The sequence below is a fragment of the Astyanax mexicanus genome, chromosome 11 (genome assembly GCF_023375975.1).
Source record: "Astyanax mexicanus isolate ESR-SI-001 chromosome 11, AstMex3_surface, whole genome shotgun sequence".
Classification (NCBI taxonomy): Eukaryota; Metazoa; Chordata; class Actinopteri; order Characiformes; family Acestrorhamphidae; genus Astyanax; species Astyanax mexicanus.
The window spans coordinates 19,839,539-19,859,509 of NC_064418.1; the positions used below are offsets into that span (position 1 = coordinate 19,839,539).

Below are 19,971 nucleotides of genomic sequence, written 5' to 3' on the forward strand. Positions count from 1 at the left end.
ATCATGTCCAGCATTTCTCTGCCTCCAAACACAGAGAGCAGGATACATATAACAGTGCTGTAAAAAACTATTTGTCCTCCTATAGATTTCTCTTGTTTTGTTTTTTTAATCATACATTTTTCAGATTAACAAACATATTTTAATATCAGACAAAATAAAAAGCCATTTTATGATTATTTAATTAATTAAAGGAAAAAAATCTGTCCAAACTAACCTGGCCCCATTAAAAAATGGCAGCAACAACTGCAATCAAGCATTTGCGATAACTGGCAATAAGTCTTTCACAGCACTGTAGAGGAATTTTGGCCCACTTTCATTTGCTACTGCTGATTCTCTAGACACAATTACAGACATACACACATAATCGCTGATTCTGATTGCAGATGTACCCCAATATCACTTTGCTGTTAGTATGAAAAGTGGTCTTTTCTATTGTCATGTCCAGCTCTTCCACAATCATCTTCGACATCTCTACAGCACACACTGCAGCACAAAGTTCAAGCCTGGAAATGAGTCCAGAAACTGGAGCCAGCTTGGCCTTGCCCAACAAAAACCCCACTTCAGTGTCACCATCCTCTTGGGTAAATTTCAAATAGGCCACAGAAGCAATGCCTTTCTCTGAAGCAACAGGCAAACACACAGAGCTCAGTGTGTGTTGCTTGTAAAATGAAGTAAGACACGTATGATTGTGTCACAGTCCTCTCAGATTTTGTAAAGAATCTTGCAATCTTCTTCATTTCACATACATTTCCAAGAGTAAGGGTCTGTCCCAATCAAGATCATTGCCTAAAGGGTTTGAAAAGGCTATTTATTACTAAAAGCATCCCCCACTGGCTTCTGCTTTTAAGGAACTTAGAAAGTGAATGCCCCCCCCCCCCCCAAACTAAGCTCATCCATCAAAAAATTCAAGTGTTATTCCATCTAAAAATTCAATTACATAATTTGCCTGATTTTCAACAGGAAAGACCTTCATGACATAATTTTTGATAGAAGCAAACTTGTGAAGCCGTATGTTTTATAATGCTAGCATACTCCAAGCTCTTTTTAATACATCAATGGCCCCAGACTCAGTAGGAAAAGATTTTAAAACATCATTAACAGAAATCCCTTTCTATGAATTTCCATGCATCACCCCCATATTGCTTTTCGGCGTCTCTAGCTGCTTTTCTAAGTCCAAGCATTGTGACTGCTGGTGAGGGCCTATTGCCAAAAACCTAGCCTCATCCGAGTGTCTACCACATTTTTCCTGAGATCATTGTCTTGAAACCAGAGAAATCGCAAAAAATCTCTGCATCCTTACCAACAAAACAGTAAAACATGTTGAATATCTGCTGTTATGAGCAGGACATAGAGCAGGTGAAATTCCACCTGTACACTCGAGTTAAACACCACACATATCTGACTAGGCTTATGTGGGTGGTAGACCACGTAAGCCCACCTTTCTTTTCCATTTTCAATCCTTGGTGCCAGTTCAGCATAATAGTTGCTGATCATTTTCTACATGCACTCGAAAAAATGTTCTCTCATGCCTTCTTTCCTGTCCAGTGTGCAAGTCGCTTAGAAGCATAGAATCTATTGTCAGGAAGGAGACGTCTGGGAGTCTGGGGAGGAAAAGGGGCAATGGTCATAAACATTCCATCTTCCACTGAACGTGCAGGCTCATTGTCCTGGTCTGTGCAGCATTTTGGTGCAATTGAGGCATTGAATTGATGACGGACATCCTTTGCAGATGTTTCTAGGCTAAAGTTCTCTTTCACTTGAATGTGACCATCACCCAGAATGTGAGTTTTCATAACACTTACTTCAGCTGGCTTGTTGACATTGTCAAGGTGGAAGTTACCTGCAATGACCCAGCCTAGGTCCAATTTCTGTGGGTATGGCTCATTATGTTTACCATTAACTATCTTTCTCACTTTGTGACCACTCAGTAGATCATGTCCAATAAGCAAAATCATGTCATCCTCAGAGAACAGTGGTGGTATTTTTTCAGCTATTGATGTAAATGATAGTGGTGCCATGCTACATCTGACAATTTCTTAGCAATTGTTATAAATGGCGTTGCACTCTAAGACTGAAGGAAGAGGGAGCCTTTTGTTCTTCTGCCTGATGTGTCTACAAGTCCAGTCTGCAGAGTGTATGGCTCAGCTGTTCAGTCAACGCCAAACAAACACTTATTTATAAAAAAAAAAATTGCAAGTGAATGATTGCAATGTTTGACAGGCCACTATGTGTAGTTTGGACGGTTTTAATATGGGAAACTACAAAATGGTGAAAAGAATGACCTCAATAAACTAACAAAATTAGCTTCAGAATATTCCAAAACACACCAGCAATTACACCTCTGAATGTCTGAAGAAAAACAAAGTAAAGACTTTAAAGTGGCCTAGTCAAAGTCCTGAGTTGTATCCTATTCAGATGCTGTGGCATGACCTTTCAAAGGCGTTCACCCTAAAATGTGGTGGAATTACAACAATTCTGCAAAGATGAGTCGGCAAAAAGTCCTCCACAACGCTGTGAAAGACTTATTGCAAGTTACACCAAATGCCTCAAAGGCTCATCTGCATGCTCCTTGTCCTCATCGGCGTGCATTGGCATGCTGCCAATATCCAGCAAACTTCGCACAACCATTAAAGAGGAGTGGACAAACACTCCACAGAAGACAATGCACAACCTGATCAACTCTATGCGAAGGAGATGTGTTGTGGGGTAAACCACAACTTAGCCTAGATTTGCAACCCTGTTACTGTAAGTTACCAAATATATTGCATAATCTAATTTAAAAAACTGCTCTGATACCTGAGCTTGACGAATCAAACTTTTTGATAGTCTATTACCTGTATTTAATAAATATATGACTAAAAATGATCAAATTGAAGATCAAATTTTCAAAAGTGATCACCCCTGAAATGTACCAAAATCCTGGAATGTCCCATATGCCACACCTGTGACTGGTGGATGGTTTCTCAGCAAGAAGGAGAAGTGCTCACTAACACAGATTTAGACTCAATTGCTTCATGCCACACAGTTAGGTCAATAAATGTGTGGAAATGTACACTGTTATACAACCTGTACACTGACTATTTTACATTGTAACAATGTGCAATATATTCAGTGTTTTTCCATGAAAAGACATAAAATATTTCCAAAAATATGAGGGGTGTACTCATTTTTTGTGCGATACTGTAAACCCACAATCTATCCCCATATATACAACTGAAAATGTTGTCAATAATTTAACCATCTATCTATTAGCATGTAAATGTGATGACTTCTCAAAGAGGCTAAATAATGAGCAAAATGTGTTTAAACTTGGAAAGAAGATATACAGTAACAGAAGTGTATAAATTTAAAAAAGACACAAAGTTACCGATAAGAAAGGTTGGAAAGTGCTGTGCAATAAAGCAAGGGTGTATGGGGAGGGAGAGAGGAAGGTAAGGAAGGAAGATAGGAAAGAAGGGAGGGAGGAAAGGAGGGAGGGAAAGAAAGGGTAGAAGGAAGGGAAGGAAGGAAGGGAGGGAGGGAGGAAAGAAGGGAGGAAAAAAGAAGAGAGGGAAGGAAGTACTTTATTGATCCTAGAGGAATATTCTGGACCAACTTAAAAACAATTTGAACGAAAAAAATGACTGATGCTGTTCTCCCCAGGAACAACTGCTCTGTTCACAGCAGATTAACAGCAAATATCCTACAGAAGCCAAAAAAATGGAAATGTTCGCTCATCTGTCTTCTATCACAAGAACACAAAGGAAGCGACTACTTTTTTTTGTATCCTGCTGTGTGTATGTATACTCAGTGCATTTAATAAAGTATATAAAATGTTAATCTGTTGGTGTGATTGTTTTTGTCTAAAATTGTACAATAGATTATGACCAGACCCATTTTTTCCAGTAATCATTACAGAAATACTTGTTATTATAAATGGTTCCACACCCTTTTTTTGCCCATCCAGCAAATTAACAGTTCTATTTTTGTCCCATGGTCATTACCTGTGCAGTGGGGCCAGGATGAAAGACATCACATGTACAGACATGCTGAGGACGGTAGAACCCCAAAATGCAACGGTTGCCCCCAGGATACACAGCGACAAAGAAATCAGGTGGGGCCAGTCCTGCCCTGGCACTGCTTCATGCTGAAGAAGGTCCTCCACTGGGCTCAGGGGCAGGGAGTCTACTGAAGGAAGACCCAGAGTGGACCAGCCCTCCTGAAACCAAGCCTGTCTGTTAGAGAGAAAGACAGGAGTACAGAATTATCACAACTGTAAATCACTGTTTAACCTGCATGATCACATATCCTTCTGCAAAAACCTCTACATAAAAAAAATGTTTTACCTAAAATGGAAAATTAATATTTTACTGAAATTCTAGATTTTAACTTAAACTGGTCATAAGTGTGATTGAGGTCTTGGTTAAAACTAATTAAATTAAGATATGCCAACAACTTTCACATTGCTTCCTTTTTAAAACTAAATATAAATGGACATCAACTTATATGTTATTCTGGAAGACAAGGCATTAAAGTATTACAATAGCTGTTGTCCCAGTCCCCTTGGTTCTCCAGTTAACAAATAAAACTTTTAAAAATGTCCATGTTGACCTGGAAAAAATATTCTGCACCCAGAACCGGTTCTGGGTCTGGGTTTGTGAGAGGTAAACCAAATGCGCAATGCCATTCATCCTATTCTGTGTAAACACAGCGAGAAGCAGTACATTTTGGGGTACATTGCACTTCACTGTGAAGGTGCTCCTCCAAACAAGTTCTCTTCTCTTAACAGATGATTTCTCCATGCAGGCCAGTACCTGCACTCACTCGACACAGTTGAACTTATCACAGTAGCCTTGTGTGTTAATAAGCATTTAATGATGAAAGATACAAGAATGCTCTGCAGCACTTCTAGCGGTATGGCTGTATATGAAAAATGCTTTCCGGAGGGGAAATTAAACAGATATACCAGATGAGGCAGCAATTTGACAGGCTGTAGTAACAGACTGAGATGTTAGTTTATTTAGTCTCTCACTAATACACACACACACTGAAGTAAACAGATAAATATAAAATGGCCAATAACAATGCTACGCTACGCTATGCTATGCTACTATAACAGCAGCGCTGCAGAAACCACACAGTAGCACTGCCATATACGCACATACATTATTTGCTATGCATTAATACATGTATGTAGGTATAGTGAAATGTGTGGTATATATGGAAGCACTACAGTGCTGTTATGGTACCATGCTGACTGTATGCTTGTGCATATCAGCCATCTAGACATTTACAACAAAGCTTACAGAACACCATATAGTTGGTTCTCTATCCAAAATACTTCACAGTTTTAAGCAGCTGGCTTCTCTCTCATTGACAAATATCCGCATGCACACTATTTACGAAGTACACACTTCTGTACTGTACTTACTACACAAATGAACGCAGTTCGAATGGTGGTACAAAATTTTAACACACTATTCAGTGTGGTAGTGAGCAGTGGGACACAGCTCTATTTTAAGATGGTGTTTTATCATAACACCACAATCAACATATTCTTGGAACCAATGACATCACTAGAGAAATCTGTCTAATACACAACTTATGTAATGATTCACAAATCTCTAGACATGTTCATGCACAACAACAAATATATTTAAAAAACATTTATTGTGATAAATACTCCATATTCACATTCATATTCATATTCATATTCATACATGAACTTACCTAAGCAGAAGGTGGAAGAGCAGAACTGGCAGTTCAAGTTTATGGGGCTGAAGTCCTTTAGCTATGGACTCTCTCATAGCCACAGATCGGCCCGTATGAAGAACAACAGAAAGTTGCCTCTTTAAGGCCAGGAGCAGCACAACAGCCATGTATACAGGCAACACTGGTCCACAGAAACGCAGAATCTGTCAAAGTGAAACAGTTTTGGATTGAGGTTATAACAAGTCTGCTGAAGTGCTCCAGTTTTATAGAACTTCAACTTTAAAGAATCAGGAAGGGGTGACTGTGTCCATGTGTGGTATTTTGCATGAAATAATCAATCAATCAATCTTTTGTTCTCACTCTTGAGGGTGAACAAATACCATAAAAATCTAATTGAAACAAAAATAGAAAATAAGTAAAAAGATAAAAGTAAAAGTAAAGTAAAATGTTAATGATAAGAATTGATAAAATAAACAAGAGAACTAAGAACAAGAATATAAAAATATAAAACACTACAATAAAAAAATAAAAGAAACAAATAAATAAAAATAAATTAAATACGTTAAAAATTAAATAAGAAAAAGAAACCAAAAATATATATAATTTAAAACAATCACAGGCTTTCTGATGGTGACTAGAAATTAAAAGTTTAAAATGATTCAGTGATCCCAGCGAGCTGAGCTTCAATGTTTCCTGTAGTGAATTCCAGCTCGCTGGTGCACTGTGGTGAATAATTAAGGAACTATAAAAATAGAAAATAATCTGCTTACCTGTCCAAGCACTTTGGGAAAGGAGGTCCGCACTGACACCTAAATATGGGACAGCCCATTTGAATAAACAATCATTTACTGTAATTATTTGTACCATCCTGAAAAAAAATGGTATTTAACTGATCTTAAGTTATGATAGTGAATAACTGAACTACTTATGCATTCAAATAAATAAATGTATTTGTTAAACAACAAACATTCCAGAAACCTGCAAATTGACATATCGGTAATCTATTAAATAAAACATGCAATGTGGACAACCAAATATCTAACACCTACCTCCACATATAGTTTGCTTTGTGCAATTTTTAAGGGCCTGGTTAGCAGAGAGTGAGTGAATCTCCATTTGCGTGTGAGGAGACTGTGGCTGAGTGTCACACAGGGCTACTGGTTAGTTTATATTAACTATAATTAAGTGAAATAAAAACTATAAATATAGCTGCAAGTGGCGATTCCGGGACACAAGCAAAAGTAGTCCAAGAAGGCACAATACGATATGATCAGTATTGATATATCGTATTGTATGATATGATATATCATACATGATATGGTATGATATTTTCTCAATCAGTGTGGAGATGGAGGGAGGATGGGGCAGCTGATCATTAGAGCCTTTTTGCAACGGGCATGTGAAGATGCATGGAGCTATATAAAATGATTCAGATGTATTGCCAAAAGGTAATACTTATAGATGTAGTTCCGGTATAGCATTCAGTGCCAGGTTTAACAGCAGGTGTGTTTAAAGCAGCAGCACTGTGCTGTGAAGTAGTGGAACTGTGTTCTGTACAATGATGAAGCACCAGAGTTAGGGTGTATTAGTGTCTATTGCTGCTCTTTAACACTGGTAGTGCTTGTGAGAGCACAAGTGGAAGAATGTGTGTGTGTGTGTGTGTGTGTGTCTAGAGGTGAACTTGTGTATTTATGCATATGTGTAAATGCATGCGTGTATGCATATGCACGTATGAATGTGTGTGTATTGGTGAAAATCACACAGTGTTTGTTAGTACAGGTAGATATATTTGAATCTGTGTGCATGTGAGTGTGTTTGTTTGTGTGTAAGAGAGTGTGTGTGTGCCTCCACTACTAATGTTTCTACATCCACACTCATAGTCAGGTGTAGCATGACTTTTACATTCATTTAAAAGCTGTCTGACCAGTGGAAAGATGCCCCCCCCCCCTATATGTGAGTCTTGGTTCCTCCCAGAGTTTCTTCCTCCTCCAGCTCTGAGGGAGTGTCTATGTCTTTGTGTTGTGTATGTGTTGTGTTTGTGTTGTGCATGCATTTATTTGTATCCTGATGTGTCTATGCATAGATGTGTGTGTAAAAGCATATGTATTTATGCATATCACATGTATGCTTGTGTGTGTGTAGGCATATGTACTTGTATGCCTTTATGTATGCATATGTACTTGTATGTATGTGTGTATGCATGTGTGAAAATCCTTACAGGTTGACGTATTTGTGCACGTGAGAGTGTATGTGTGTGTGTGTGTATCTGTTGGTGAACAACACTGACAGCTGATAACTGACTAGCTGCTTATTCTCCACTCCAATACTGATCACATTAAAGCTTATATAAACTCTAACTAGGAGTTTTCTAACTGCTTCCACTGCTGGTGTTTCTACACCTGACTTATTTTAGACGAGCGTGGATGTAGAATGACTTAAAATTCATTTAAAAGCTGTCTGACTAGGAAAAGTATGGTCCTCCCCCTTTAGTGAGTCTTGGTTCCTCCCAGTGTTTCTTCCTCCTCCAGCTCTGAGGGAGCGACCGTGTATCTGTCTGTATGTGTTTTAGCAGGGGAGCTGCAGATGTGTTGGGGGAGGGGCTCTGAGCCTGACAGAGCTGTACATGTATATTTGTTAACTTTCATTGTATAAATGAAAATGTTAGATTTTTGCATATTAGTGAGAAATAAATGTACTGGAAATATTATTTCAAAATCTTTTGAAAAGGATTTTGCAATTAGGTAAATTAATATATGTAAATTATTTAAGACATGGATTGATAGACATGTTGTAGATATGCTGTGTTCAATTTTTTTTTATATAATTTATAATTATATAATTATAATATAATATATTATAATTATTATATAATATATAATATATAATTTAGTTAGATGCTCTACTTGTTGTTGTAAAGCAGTATTTAAGATGATTTTAATACTAATAAATAGTTAATAGCTTGGATTTGAAAAGTTGTGTGGATCAGTGCATCATATGTTCAATTTATTTGCGTTACCTGAGAAATTTGTTGATTTTAATGTTTAAAAGGCTGACACCTGTCATACTTGGAGGATTATTAGCGAGTTAATATGTGGACATGTGTATCAAGTTGCTTAATGATAAGGACATGCTGAAAATTGATTGGTTGTTAGCGGCCATGTTTTTTTATGACATCACGAGGTCCGAGCAGTACAGGCAAAGAGGCCCCATATAGCCAGTTAGGTATAAAACATATTGCTGGTTGCATAATCATAAAGACCAAGCTGGTTGACCAGCATGACTGTAAAATCAAGTTGTATGAGCAGCAGCACCAAGCTGGATGACCAGCATGACCATAAAGACCAAGCTGGTTGACCAGCATGACCAGCATGAAAAACCTGGATGACCAGCATAACCTGGCTGGATAACCAGCACAGATGACAGGCTTGACAAATCTGAATGAGCAGCATGACTGTAAAGACCAAGCTGTACGACCAGCATGACCAAGCTGTACGACCAGCATTACCATAAAGACCAAGCTGGATGACTAGCATGACAGTAAAGACCAAGCTGGATGACCAGCATGACAGAAAAGACCAAGCTGGATGACCAGCATGACCAAGTTGGATGGTCAGCATTACTATAAAGACGAAGCTGGATGACCCGCATGACCTGGCTGGATGATCAGCATGACCATAATGACCAAGCCAGCATGATGAAGCTGGATGACCAGCATAACAAAGCTGGTTGATCATAATGTCCATGCTAGATGAGCTGTGTGACTAAACTAGTTGAAAAGCATTGATCAAATGAGCTACACTGTTCAGCAGGTTTTATGTGGTGTATTGCTGCACTCTAGTGGTCATTTGGTAAAACAACTTCAGTTCTTATATTGAAAAATACAAGCCACATTAATCCTGCTGAGAGCCTAGCAGTGAGGCATAAAAAGGTAACAGATAAATAGCCCACATATAGTGTATAAGTATTGACCTGATTAACATTCAGCCTGTCAAAAGCTTGCTGGAATTTGATTGGCTAATTGTGACCACAAAAATGTACATATCAATTTTTCCTTTGGTGTACCATTAGTGCATGGGCCATAAACGATAATTGCCACAGCAGACCTTGATAGTTTGTATGGTTCTAGAGAAACAGCAACCTAGCCTTGGCTCCGCCCCCTGTGGTGTATGTCTACAAAAACTGACAGGGTATCAGAGAATCATGTTATGATCAAAAGACTGAAGTGGTATGAATGTCAGGCTAGGCATTCAAAAGTTGTGTAGGCATTCAAAAGAGTGTTAGAAGAAATTTTGCTGCAACATGGTAGTTCTAGTTTGCATATGGCGGCCATATTGTTTACAATTGTCAAGATTTTTAAAATTATTATTGAGGCTTATGCTCTGCTGAGCTGTTTGACACCAAACAGAGCCAAGTACAAGTTCTCAAAAGTAGGTTTTGGATTTTATGCAAATTTGCAAAAACCTAAGAGGGCGGACCATGAACAACAATGACCAACCTGTAGTTGTTTCACCAAATGCCCACCAGGGTGCAGCAAAAGACCTCATATAACCTGCTGAAAACCTAGTGGAGTGAGAAATCAAAAGCCTCTCAGTTTTTAACCATTGTAAAGGTAAGAAAAGTCCAATTTGGCTCAACATTAACCAAGATCATATTGTCTGTCTATATATGCATATAAGTTTGTGTGTTGACGGGGTCAAAGGTCATTGTGTCATTGTCACAAGGTCATTGTCTTGTGTCCATTTAGGTTTGAAAAAAGCGATCAATTAGTCCTCAGTCCTTTAAATTACTGTATCTTCTTGGCCGTTTTAGAAGTAATAAATGTCCGATTTGGCTCAAAGTTGGTAATCAAGATCAAATTGTCAGTCTATATATGTAAATAAATTTGTGTGTTGATAGGGTCAAAGGTTCCTATCTTCTGTCCATTTAGGTTTGAAAAGAGCGATAAATGGTGTAAATGCACTATAGTTAATTCATCACTGTAAAGCCTTCTGAAGACTCACTTAGCTCATACTTGGTAAATGTGCTTGAAATGTTATTGTTAAGAGTCTCAAGTTGAGAGTCTTCAATATGTTTTACATGCCTAAAACTTTGACAGAGTTTTGGACAAATAACTCGGAAAAGGCTTCCATGTACCTGTTTGATCAAGGTATTGGGGCCACAAAAGATTTTTAAAATAATTTTTCAAGATTTTTAAAATAATTATTTACCTACCAAGTCTCAAGATTGCATCAAGCCCACAGCTGATTTGATTGGTGGAATATCCAAAGACTAGGTCGAAAAGTGCAATTTTTACACTACTATCCACTGATGAAAAACAATGCATTTTTGGTTAAGACATGTAATTAGAAAGTTGTGAAGGCTAGAGCACATTTAGATATAACTGATTTTCTGCTATAGCGCCCCCAAGAGGCCAATCAATGCAATATTTTAAATAGATGATAGAAGGCCCTCATATACATGTAGGGTATAAGTGTCTTCCTGATTGGTCATTGTTTAGCCTGTCAAAAGCTTGCTGGAATCTGATTGGCTAATAGCGACCACAAAAGTTTGCATATCAAATTGTCCTTTGGTAAACCAATAGGACATAAGCCCAAGATGATAACTACCAATCCAGAACTTGTTAGCTTGTATGTTTGCTGAAAAACAGATTTCTTGCATTGGCTCCACCCCCTTGAGGCGGATGTCTACATAGATTGACAGGCTACTTCAGCATCATATTTTGATCAAAGTTCTAAAGTGCCATTAGCGTCAGTTTAACGGTTTAAAAGATACAGCTGTTAGAGTCAATTTTGTTGTGCCACGGTAAGACTAATTTGCATATGGCGGCCATATTGTTTACAAATGTCAACATTTTTTCAATAATTATTAAGGTTCACACTATGCCAAGTTGTTTGACACCAAACATTTCAGGATTGATCAAAAATCCACAGACTAGTACGAAAAAGTAGGTTTTGCATATTATGCTAAATAGCAAAAAATCTAAGTGGGCGGAGCTTAGTAGTTCTATCGACCTATACGCCAAGGAATCATAAAACGGAATAATTTTTCTTCTAACTTTCAGGGCGTGGGAGTTACAAGGCCTAACGAGTTTAGCTTTGCCATAGTGCCCCCATGAGGCCTGATTGATTTGAATCTGAGTAGCGGTGTAAAGTACTACCATATGACCAAGTCTCAGCTCTGTAGGCCTTATGGTTTCTTCTGCCCAATCATTTCTAGGGCAGAAAAAGAATAGGAACAATAATTGGAACAATTACAATAGGGTTACTAGCACTGCATGCTCTGACCCCTAATAAGAAAAATAAAAATCTAAGCAAAACAATTGGGTTCTACGCACCTTTGGTGCTTGAACCTTAAAAATCCTAACAAAAACAACAGGGTTCCAGCACCTTCGGTGCTTGGACCCCTAAATATAATCAAAACTGTACAGAACTATAATGAATAAGAGCCAATGTGCTATGATACCTTGTACTGGCAATTGGGGGCAGTGTGGAGTTGTAAGATGGCACTTGAGGTGTTGTCACTGCGGGCCATATGTAGCATGGCAGATATCTCAGTGACTGAGGGAAATCTGAGAAGTACAGAAGTGTGAATCAAAATCTCAGAAAAAAAGACAAAAATAAATTTAATAGTTAATAAAGTTAAACAAAAACGTGAAGCATCGTTTCTACAGTACCCCGCAGTGTGGAAGGAGTCCTCTCGAAACCACGGCACCTTCATTCTGTAGATGTTCAGCATTCTGTCTACAGGCCAAAGCAAGATATTGATAATTAATCATTGTACAGGACTGGACTATTGCCTGGACTAAACTGCATTGCATTTACCTGTAAGGAACGAATCTAATCTACATTATCAGACACCAGCTCACCTTTAGTGGTTTTGCAGTGGCACATCACTGTGATTTTAAAAGCCTGGTAAACCTGTGGGTCGAAACAGTTAACAGCCAAGCACTTATATGTTTTACATAGAGTAATGCACAAATGTATACCATGATAAAACATTCACAGAAATCAAAGCTAAAAGGCAAAAAGAGGAGAGCTTCACCTGGTGAAAGTGTTGCAGCTGAATTGAGTGGAGGAGCCCAGATGAGTTAATTGTAACATCACTTGCAGTCAAACCTACAAAATTAGGGTCAATGATTAAGCAAGGGCAACATATTTCAAATCGAGACTTGCTGACATTTATTGTATGCTGGAAAAAGACTAAAGCGCTAAAGCGCTGGTCACTGGGGCAAACACCACCGCTTAGCTTGGTGTTTACTGTAATGCACTGCCAGTGTTCTGGCTTTCATAAATAAAGCCCAGAGTAATGTACAGAGATTATCCAAACATTATTTAAACCAGCAGAATTTACCATATCTAAACGCAAAGTAGTAATAATATCATTGTAATATAAAAAATCAGCCATTAATTCATCTCAGAATAAAGTTACCATCCTGGCTTCAGTTCAGCTGTTAGGTAGCATTGAGCTGCTGCAATTTGGAGTTTTGAGGTCAACAACTAAGGAATGAAGTGAACTATAACTAGGGCTGGGTATTGCTATTTGATATGAACAAGGCTTAGTCTCTCCCTCTCACTCGCTCACTCACTTAGTCTCTCCCTCTCTCTCGCCCACTCACTCATTCTCTCCCTCTCTCTCACTCAGTCAGTCAGTCAGTCAGTCAGGTCAGTCAGTCAGTCAGTCAGTCTCTCATTCTGCGCACGCGCGGATCTCCCGCGTTGGTGTGCAGAGTTTTACGACGTCTTGCCAACTTTTCAAACTTTCTTTTCTTTTACTTTCTTTTTGTCGGCATGGCGTCAGGTGTGTGCCAGAGAGCGGGATGACTATCGAGGACGTGTTGCTTTCGATCAGGGAGCAGGTAGGGCATGAAAAAATGTACTCAGCTTCTCGTATGAACAAGGCTGTGGTAGTGTTTATGGAGACGGAGAGCTGTGCAGTGAGGCTGATTGAGACTGGGATATGGGTGAAGGGGGAGATGGTGCAGGTTAGCCCATTAAGTGCTCCTGCCACCCGCGTCATTGTGTCTAATACTCCTCCATATATTAAAACCGAAGTTTTTACGTAAAAAGTCTGCTGTTAAACACGTGTTGTCTTTACGTAGACAGATTTTCATGTTTTTGAACAGACGTGGTCAGTCTTTAGGCGTGAGTTTCAGGTGTAAACACGGTGATGGGTCATATATGGTGTTCGCCAGTACGGAGAGACTTTCAGTTTTATCTCTGAAAAAGAAGTTTGTAAAGGCCGCATGTTGATATTACATACTAAAATGTATGAGCAAGAATTTGTACTTGTAAATGTATATGCTCCCAATATAGGCAAAGAGAAGGGGATCTTTTTTAATATTCTTAGACATGAACTAGCCCAGTGCAGTCAAGATGGCATTTTTGTGCTTGGTGGTGACTGGAATTGCACATAAGATTTTACTTTGGATAGAACCGGGCAGGAGCCTTATATGCTATCTGCAAACGTCTTAAAAAGTTTAGTGTTTGATGTTAATTTAGCTGACTATTTTAAATCCCCATTGCAATAGGCTTGTTGGTGCTCATATTGTACCAGTCAGTTTTTCTGATCACAGCGTAGTCATTGTTGATCTGGCTTTTCCTGTCACCTGCAGGAAAACAGTGTATTGGAAGTTTAATGTGAAGCTGTTGCAAGATGCAGCCTTTTGCTCTGGATTTAAAGCTTTTTGGATAAGGTGGTCAGAGAGGAAAACAGATTTTAATTCTTTGAGGCAGTGGTGGGAAGTGGGGAAAACACAAATCAGGCTGTTTTGTCAACAGTATACATCGTACATAACCTCTGAAAATAAACGTGTGCTGATAGCCCTGGAACGAAATATTGCTGTTACAACAACAAATTGTGGGTAACGTAAATGAGAGTTAGAGCAGCTGCGCCGTGATGGGTGCCTTTCTGCTGGACAGAGCAAAAGGTGCTCTTGTAAGGACTAGATTTCAAATGTTTAATGAGATGGATGCCCCAAGTTCTTTCTTTTTTAATCTTGAAAAGCAGTGCAATGAAAGAAAACTAATACATGCTCTGTATATGTTTGACGGTCGTTTGTCCTTTGATATAAAGGAAATATGAGAAAGATCTGTTGAGTTTTATACTGATTTATATAAAGCTCAGGCATGTGAAGATGTTTGTATAAACTGGATTTAGAAGATAAGAACTCACTAGAGCTCCCTCTAACTGTAGAGGAGTTTAAAACTGCTGCTTTCCAGATGGCACTTGGTCGTGCCCCTGGTATTGATGGACTACCAGTAGAATTTTATAAGTCCTTTTGGAATGAAATCGGTCATGATTTATTTTTTAGTGTTAATGGAATGTATTAGAGAGAGTGAGTTTTGACTCTATTACCTAAGAAAGGGGATTTGTGAGCACTAGAAAACTGGCGCCCACTGGCACTTTTGTGCACTGACTACAAAATCCTTTCTAAAACTTTGGCAAATAGGCTGAAAAATACATTAAACACTATTGTTCATCTTGATCAAGCTTATTGTATTCCTGGTCTCTCTATAATCGACAATTCCAACACATCCCTTATTAAAAGCAAATTATCAAACAGTACTCCTTTTGATCTCTGCCTTATTTCTTTAGATCAGGAAAAAGCCTTTGATAGAGTCAATCATAACTATCTTTTTAAAGTATTATCGAATTTTGGGTTTGGTGAGAATTTTATTAAGTGTGTTAATTTATTGTACACTGGAGCTTCTTGCCTTGTTAAGGTAGGTGGAGGGCTGGCCAGACCAGTTGAGCTAGGGAGAGGAGTCCGACAAGCTATGTCGCGACTACTCTACAGCCTTGCCATTGAGCCTTTACTACGACTAATACGAGATAAGGTTAATGGGGTAATGGGGTTAATGCAGACGATGTGTCTGTGTTCGTGCGGGATGGAATGGATATACAGAAGCTGGAAGAGTGTCTGCACATTTACAGTGCAGCATCGTCTGCCAAAGTGAACTGGCGTAAGCCTTGCTGTGTGGGGCTTGGGTGGACAGTGCACCACCACAGCTGCCTGGGGGTCTACAGTGGAGCAGGTCTGGTCTTAAACTACTGGGAATACATCTGGGCTCGACATACGCTATCCGAAACAACTAGGCTGATGTTTTATCTTCTGTTTCGAAAAGACTGACACGATGGAAATGGCTTTTGTCACTAATGTCATATAGGGGAAGAGTGCTCGTTATAAACAATCTTGTGGCCTCCACTTTGTGGCATAGACTGGCTGTTTTGAACCCTCCTGCTGGCCTACTGGGTGAGGTTCAGAGGAAATTGGTAGACTTTTTTTGGTCTGGCCTGCATTGGCTGAAGGCTGCAGTGCTCTACTTGCCCACGCATGAGGGAGGGCAAGGCCTGATTGACTTAGAGAGCAGAGTGGCTGCTTTCAGGCTTAAGGCTGTACAAAGGCTGCTCTACCACAAAGAGCTGCCCTGGAGGGACGCGGCACACATACTACTTCGTAAAGTTGGTGATATGGGACTCGACCAACATATTTTCCTCCTGAAAGTCAAAGAACTAGATTTTTCTGGCTTGGACGTTTTCTATGTGTCTATGCTAAAAGCATGGTGCTTGTTACAGCATACCCGTGAAGGGGGACTTGAGCCTTTACCACGGATATGGGAAGAGCCTATCTTTTATAACAAACTGATACCTGTTCGTTCTCTGCATTCCGTAACCATAGTAAAGAAGTTCTTGGCTTCTGGGATCTGTAAGCTGGGACACTTACGTGTGTCAGACGGGGCTGACTGGACTGCTGTTGATGGGGGGTGGCAGGAAAGTGGAGGTATGCTACGGTCTTTCTCTTTTCCGAGGTTGGGCCTGTTTGCAGAGGCCAATGGGAAGGCTCTGTACACCATGTGTGTTAAAGTGAGACACCTGAAAGATTTGGCAGAGGTAAGAGAGCATCAGTGGCAAGAACTTTTGACAGGTGAGACCACTGCTGGGTTCAGGTGGAGGGTCCTGTACAAGCTGCCAATCCCTAAGAGGACCGGGGATTTACAATGGCGTATTATTCACGGGGCCATTGCCACAAACAAGCACACTGCCCACTTTGTCCAGGGGGTGGAAGTAGGCTGTCCTTTCTGCTCTCAGCCAGAGACTGTTCAGCACCTTTTTACAGACACATTTTTGGGGTTTTTACACAGACTTTGTTTAAGATTTGGAGTGACTTTTACCTTTGGTTTGTTCATACTGGGGCCAAGGTACTCTTTTTCACAGCGTTTCAAATGGCGTCTGATAAACTTTGTGTTCGGCCAGCTAAACTGGCAATATGGCTTACCAGAAGAAACAAAATGCGAGGACATGGGCTTACTGACCCAGACATTATGTTACGGAGTTTCATCAGTGCACGCATTTAAGTGGACTTTGCATACTTTAGTACAATCAATGATTTTAGCACGTTTGAAAATTTGTGGTGCGTCAATGAGGCCCTGTGTTGTGTTGAAGAAGGGGAGCTTGTGATATGTGTATGAGTTTTTCTTTTTGAATCCTCTTTGGGTTTCGTGTTCCCGGCGCTGACGAGAGCGGCAGCCTTCCAGCAGCTCCGTGTAGCGTTTCACCTTAAGTGAACTTTTTTACACTGTTTACTTTCTTTTTTCGTCTTTTACTACGCTGTATTGTGTTATTATTGTATCCTATGGATACGGATCGCCAAATTCTGCACATGGGCTGCAGAAACTTTGTTTACTCGAGGGAAGAACTTCTAGCGCTGAGAACAAAGAGCCGCGCCGGCGCGAGGCACCCCATTCTGGCTGAGCTAAAGCGATGCTCCAGGGGCTGTAAAGCCGGAGCTAAGCTAAAGGCTAAACAACGGGAGAACCGCTGGAGATACAAGCCCTGTATTCCGGCAGTGATGGGGAATGTGAACTCGCTGGTTAACAAGACGGACGAGCTCGCAGCATTAGTGAGGAACCAGAGGACATACCGGGAGTGCAGTATCTTCTGCTTCACAGAGACTTGGCTAACCGCTAACATTCCCTTGTGAAATCATACACGCGACCATAGCTAGGTTCCTGACACAACACCCGGATGCTTTTGTCGCTCTGTCTGGTGACTTCACCCACATCACGCTGGACTCCACACTGACTTCTTTTACCCAAGATGTGGACTGTCCCACCAGAAAAAAACAGGACAATTGACCTCCTGTATGCTAACATCAGTGATGCGTACACCGCCATCCCACTGCCCCCACTTGGAAAATCTGACCACAACCTGGTTTTCCTGAAGCCTCAGTACAAACCCTGTGTGATGAGGCAACCAACCACAACACGCTCCTTCAGGAAGTGGTGCGAGGACATTGAGGGAGTAGCAGACTGCACAACTGACTATCTGAACTTTTGCATGGACATTGTGGTTCCTGTAAGAAATGTTCGCTGCTTTGCCAACAACAAACCCTGGATTACAAGTGACGTAAAGGACCTCTTAAACAAAAAGAAGAGGGCCTTTAAAGACAAGAATCAGGAGGAGTTGAAGAATATTCAGCGTGAACTCAAGTCCTGCTTAAAGGAGGTTAAGGAGACCTACAGGAAGAAGGTTGAGCAGAAGTCACAAGTTAACAACATGAAGGAAGTCTGGGACGGTATGAGGACAATCACGGGGTGCAAGCCAAAGAGTGATAGTGCAACAGCTGGTGGTGCGGTTTTCTTCTATAACCGGTTTGATTGCCCTGTTTCATCCTCACCTGCTTCTGTCTGTCCTGCTACCTCAGCAACCTCAGCCTCTGCCCCACTAGACACCTCCCTACCTCTTCTAAGTGCTGCTCAGGTCTCCCTCCCACAAAATGTCAGCATGTCCCCCTCACCTCCCCCCTCCACCTCCCCCTCCCCCCTCCACCTCTCTGCAGACCAGGTCACAGGGGCGTTGAGGAGACTCCGCTCTGGGAAATCAGCTGGACCTTACGAGGTGAGCCCGAGACTTCTGAAGGCTTGCGCCTTTGAACTTGGGTTACCCTTGTCGAATATCTTCAACATGAGCCTGCAGTTAGGGAGGGTTCCTACGCTGTGGAAAACTTCATGCCTGGTCCCTGTTCCCAAGAAACCTTGCCCCAGTGAGCTCAATGACTTCAGGCCGGTAGCTTTGACCTCGCACATTATAAAGACCATGGAACGACTGCTTCTCCCACTCCTCAGACCCCAGGTACAGCATGCACTGAACCCTCTACAGTTTGCATATCGGGAGAAGATTGGTGTTGAGGATGCCTTCATCTACCTCCTCCACCGAACCTACTCTCATCTTGACAAGGGGAGTAGTGCTGTGAGAATCATGTTTTTTTATTTCTCCAGTGCTTTTAACACCATCCAGCCTCCACTTCTGAGAGACAAGCTGGTGAAGATGAATGTGGATCCTCACCTGGTGTCCTGGATCACTGACTACCTCACCTGCAGACCAAAGTATGTGAGGCTCACTGATGGTACATCTGAGACTGTAGTCAGTAGCAATGGAGCACCACAGGGGACTGTGCTCTCCCCCTTCCTCTTCCCTCTCTACACATCAGACTTCCAGTACAACTCTGAGATGTGCCATCTGCAGAAATTCTCGGATGACACTGCCATCGTTGGGTGTGTGAAGGGTGGTAAGGAGGAGTACAGGAGACAGGTGGATGACTTTGTTGCTTGGTGCTGACTGAACCAACTGCAGTTGAACATATCCAAGACCAAGGAGATGGTGGTGGACTTCCGTAGGTCTGGACTACCCTTGCAGCCAGTCTCCATCGAGGGGGTTGATGTGGAGACATTGAAGACCTACAAGTACCTTCGTCTGCAGCTGGACGACAAACTGGACTGGTCAACAAATACAGACACCCTGTACAGGAAGGGACATAGCCGGCTCTATTTCCTGAGGAGACTGCGGTCCTTTAACATCTGTAAGAAGCTTCTGCAGATTTTCTACCAATCAATCTTGGCCATTATTCTTTTCTACGCTGTGGTGTGCTGGGGAGGCAACATGAAGAGGAGAGATGCATCACGGTTGGACAAGCTGGTCAGGAGGGCTGGGGCAGTGGTTGGAGTGGAGCTGGACTCTCTGGTTACAATAGCTGAGAGAAGGACTTTGGATAAACTGCTTTCTATCATGAACAATGATATTCACCCACTTCACACCACCATCATGAAGCAGAGGAGTGTGTTCAGTGGCAGACTGCTGTCACAGAGCTGCACAACAGACAGACTCAGAAAATCCTTCATTCCGAGAGCCATCAGACCATCGGGGACGGGATGCTGCTGCCGACTGAGTTTAATCCAGTCACACCACAGACATTATTCAACCACTTAATTATTTATATTAACA

The 19,971-nt window shown here is 40.9% G+C and overlaps 1 protein-coding gene across 2 annotated transcripts in view; it reads right to left on the reverse strand.

The window, feature by feature from the left end:
- The window catches only part of pgap1 (post-GPI attachment to proteins inositol deacylase 1), a 98,556-nt gene that overhangs the window by 25,451 nt on the left and 53,134 nt on the right, over positions 1–19,971 (reverse strand). For both annotated transcript variants that reach the window (XM_022663431.2, XM_049485166.1), the window contains exons 15-21: positions 12,733–12,806; positions 12,557–12,608; positions 12,365–12,431; positions 12,154–12,259; positions 6,462–6,500; positions 5,710–5,894; positions 3,984–4,214 (exon numbers count right to left, since the gene is read on the reverse strand). In XM_022663431.2, the coding sequence (XP_022519152.1) occupies positions 3,984–4,214; positions 5,710–5,894; positions 6,462–6,500; positions 12,154–12,259; positions 12,365–12,431; positions 12,557–12,608; positions 12,733–12,806 (754 nt within the window). The remainder of the gene's footprint in view (positions 1–3,983; positions 4,215–5,709; positions 5,895–6,461; positions 6,501–12,153; positions 12,260–12,364; positions 12,432–12,556; positions 12,609–12,732; positions 12,807–19,971) is intronic.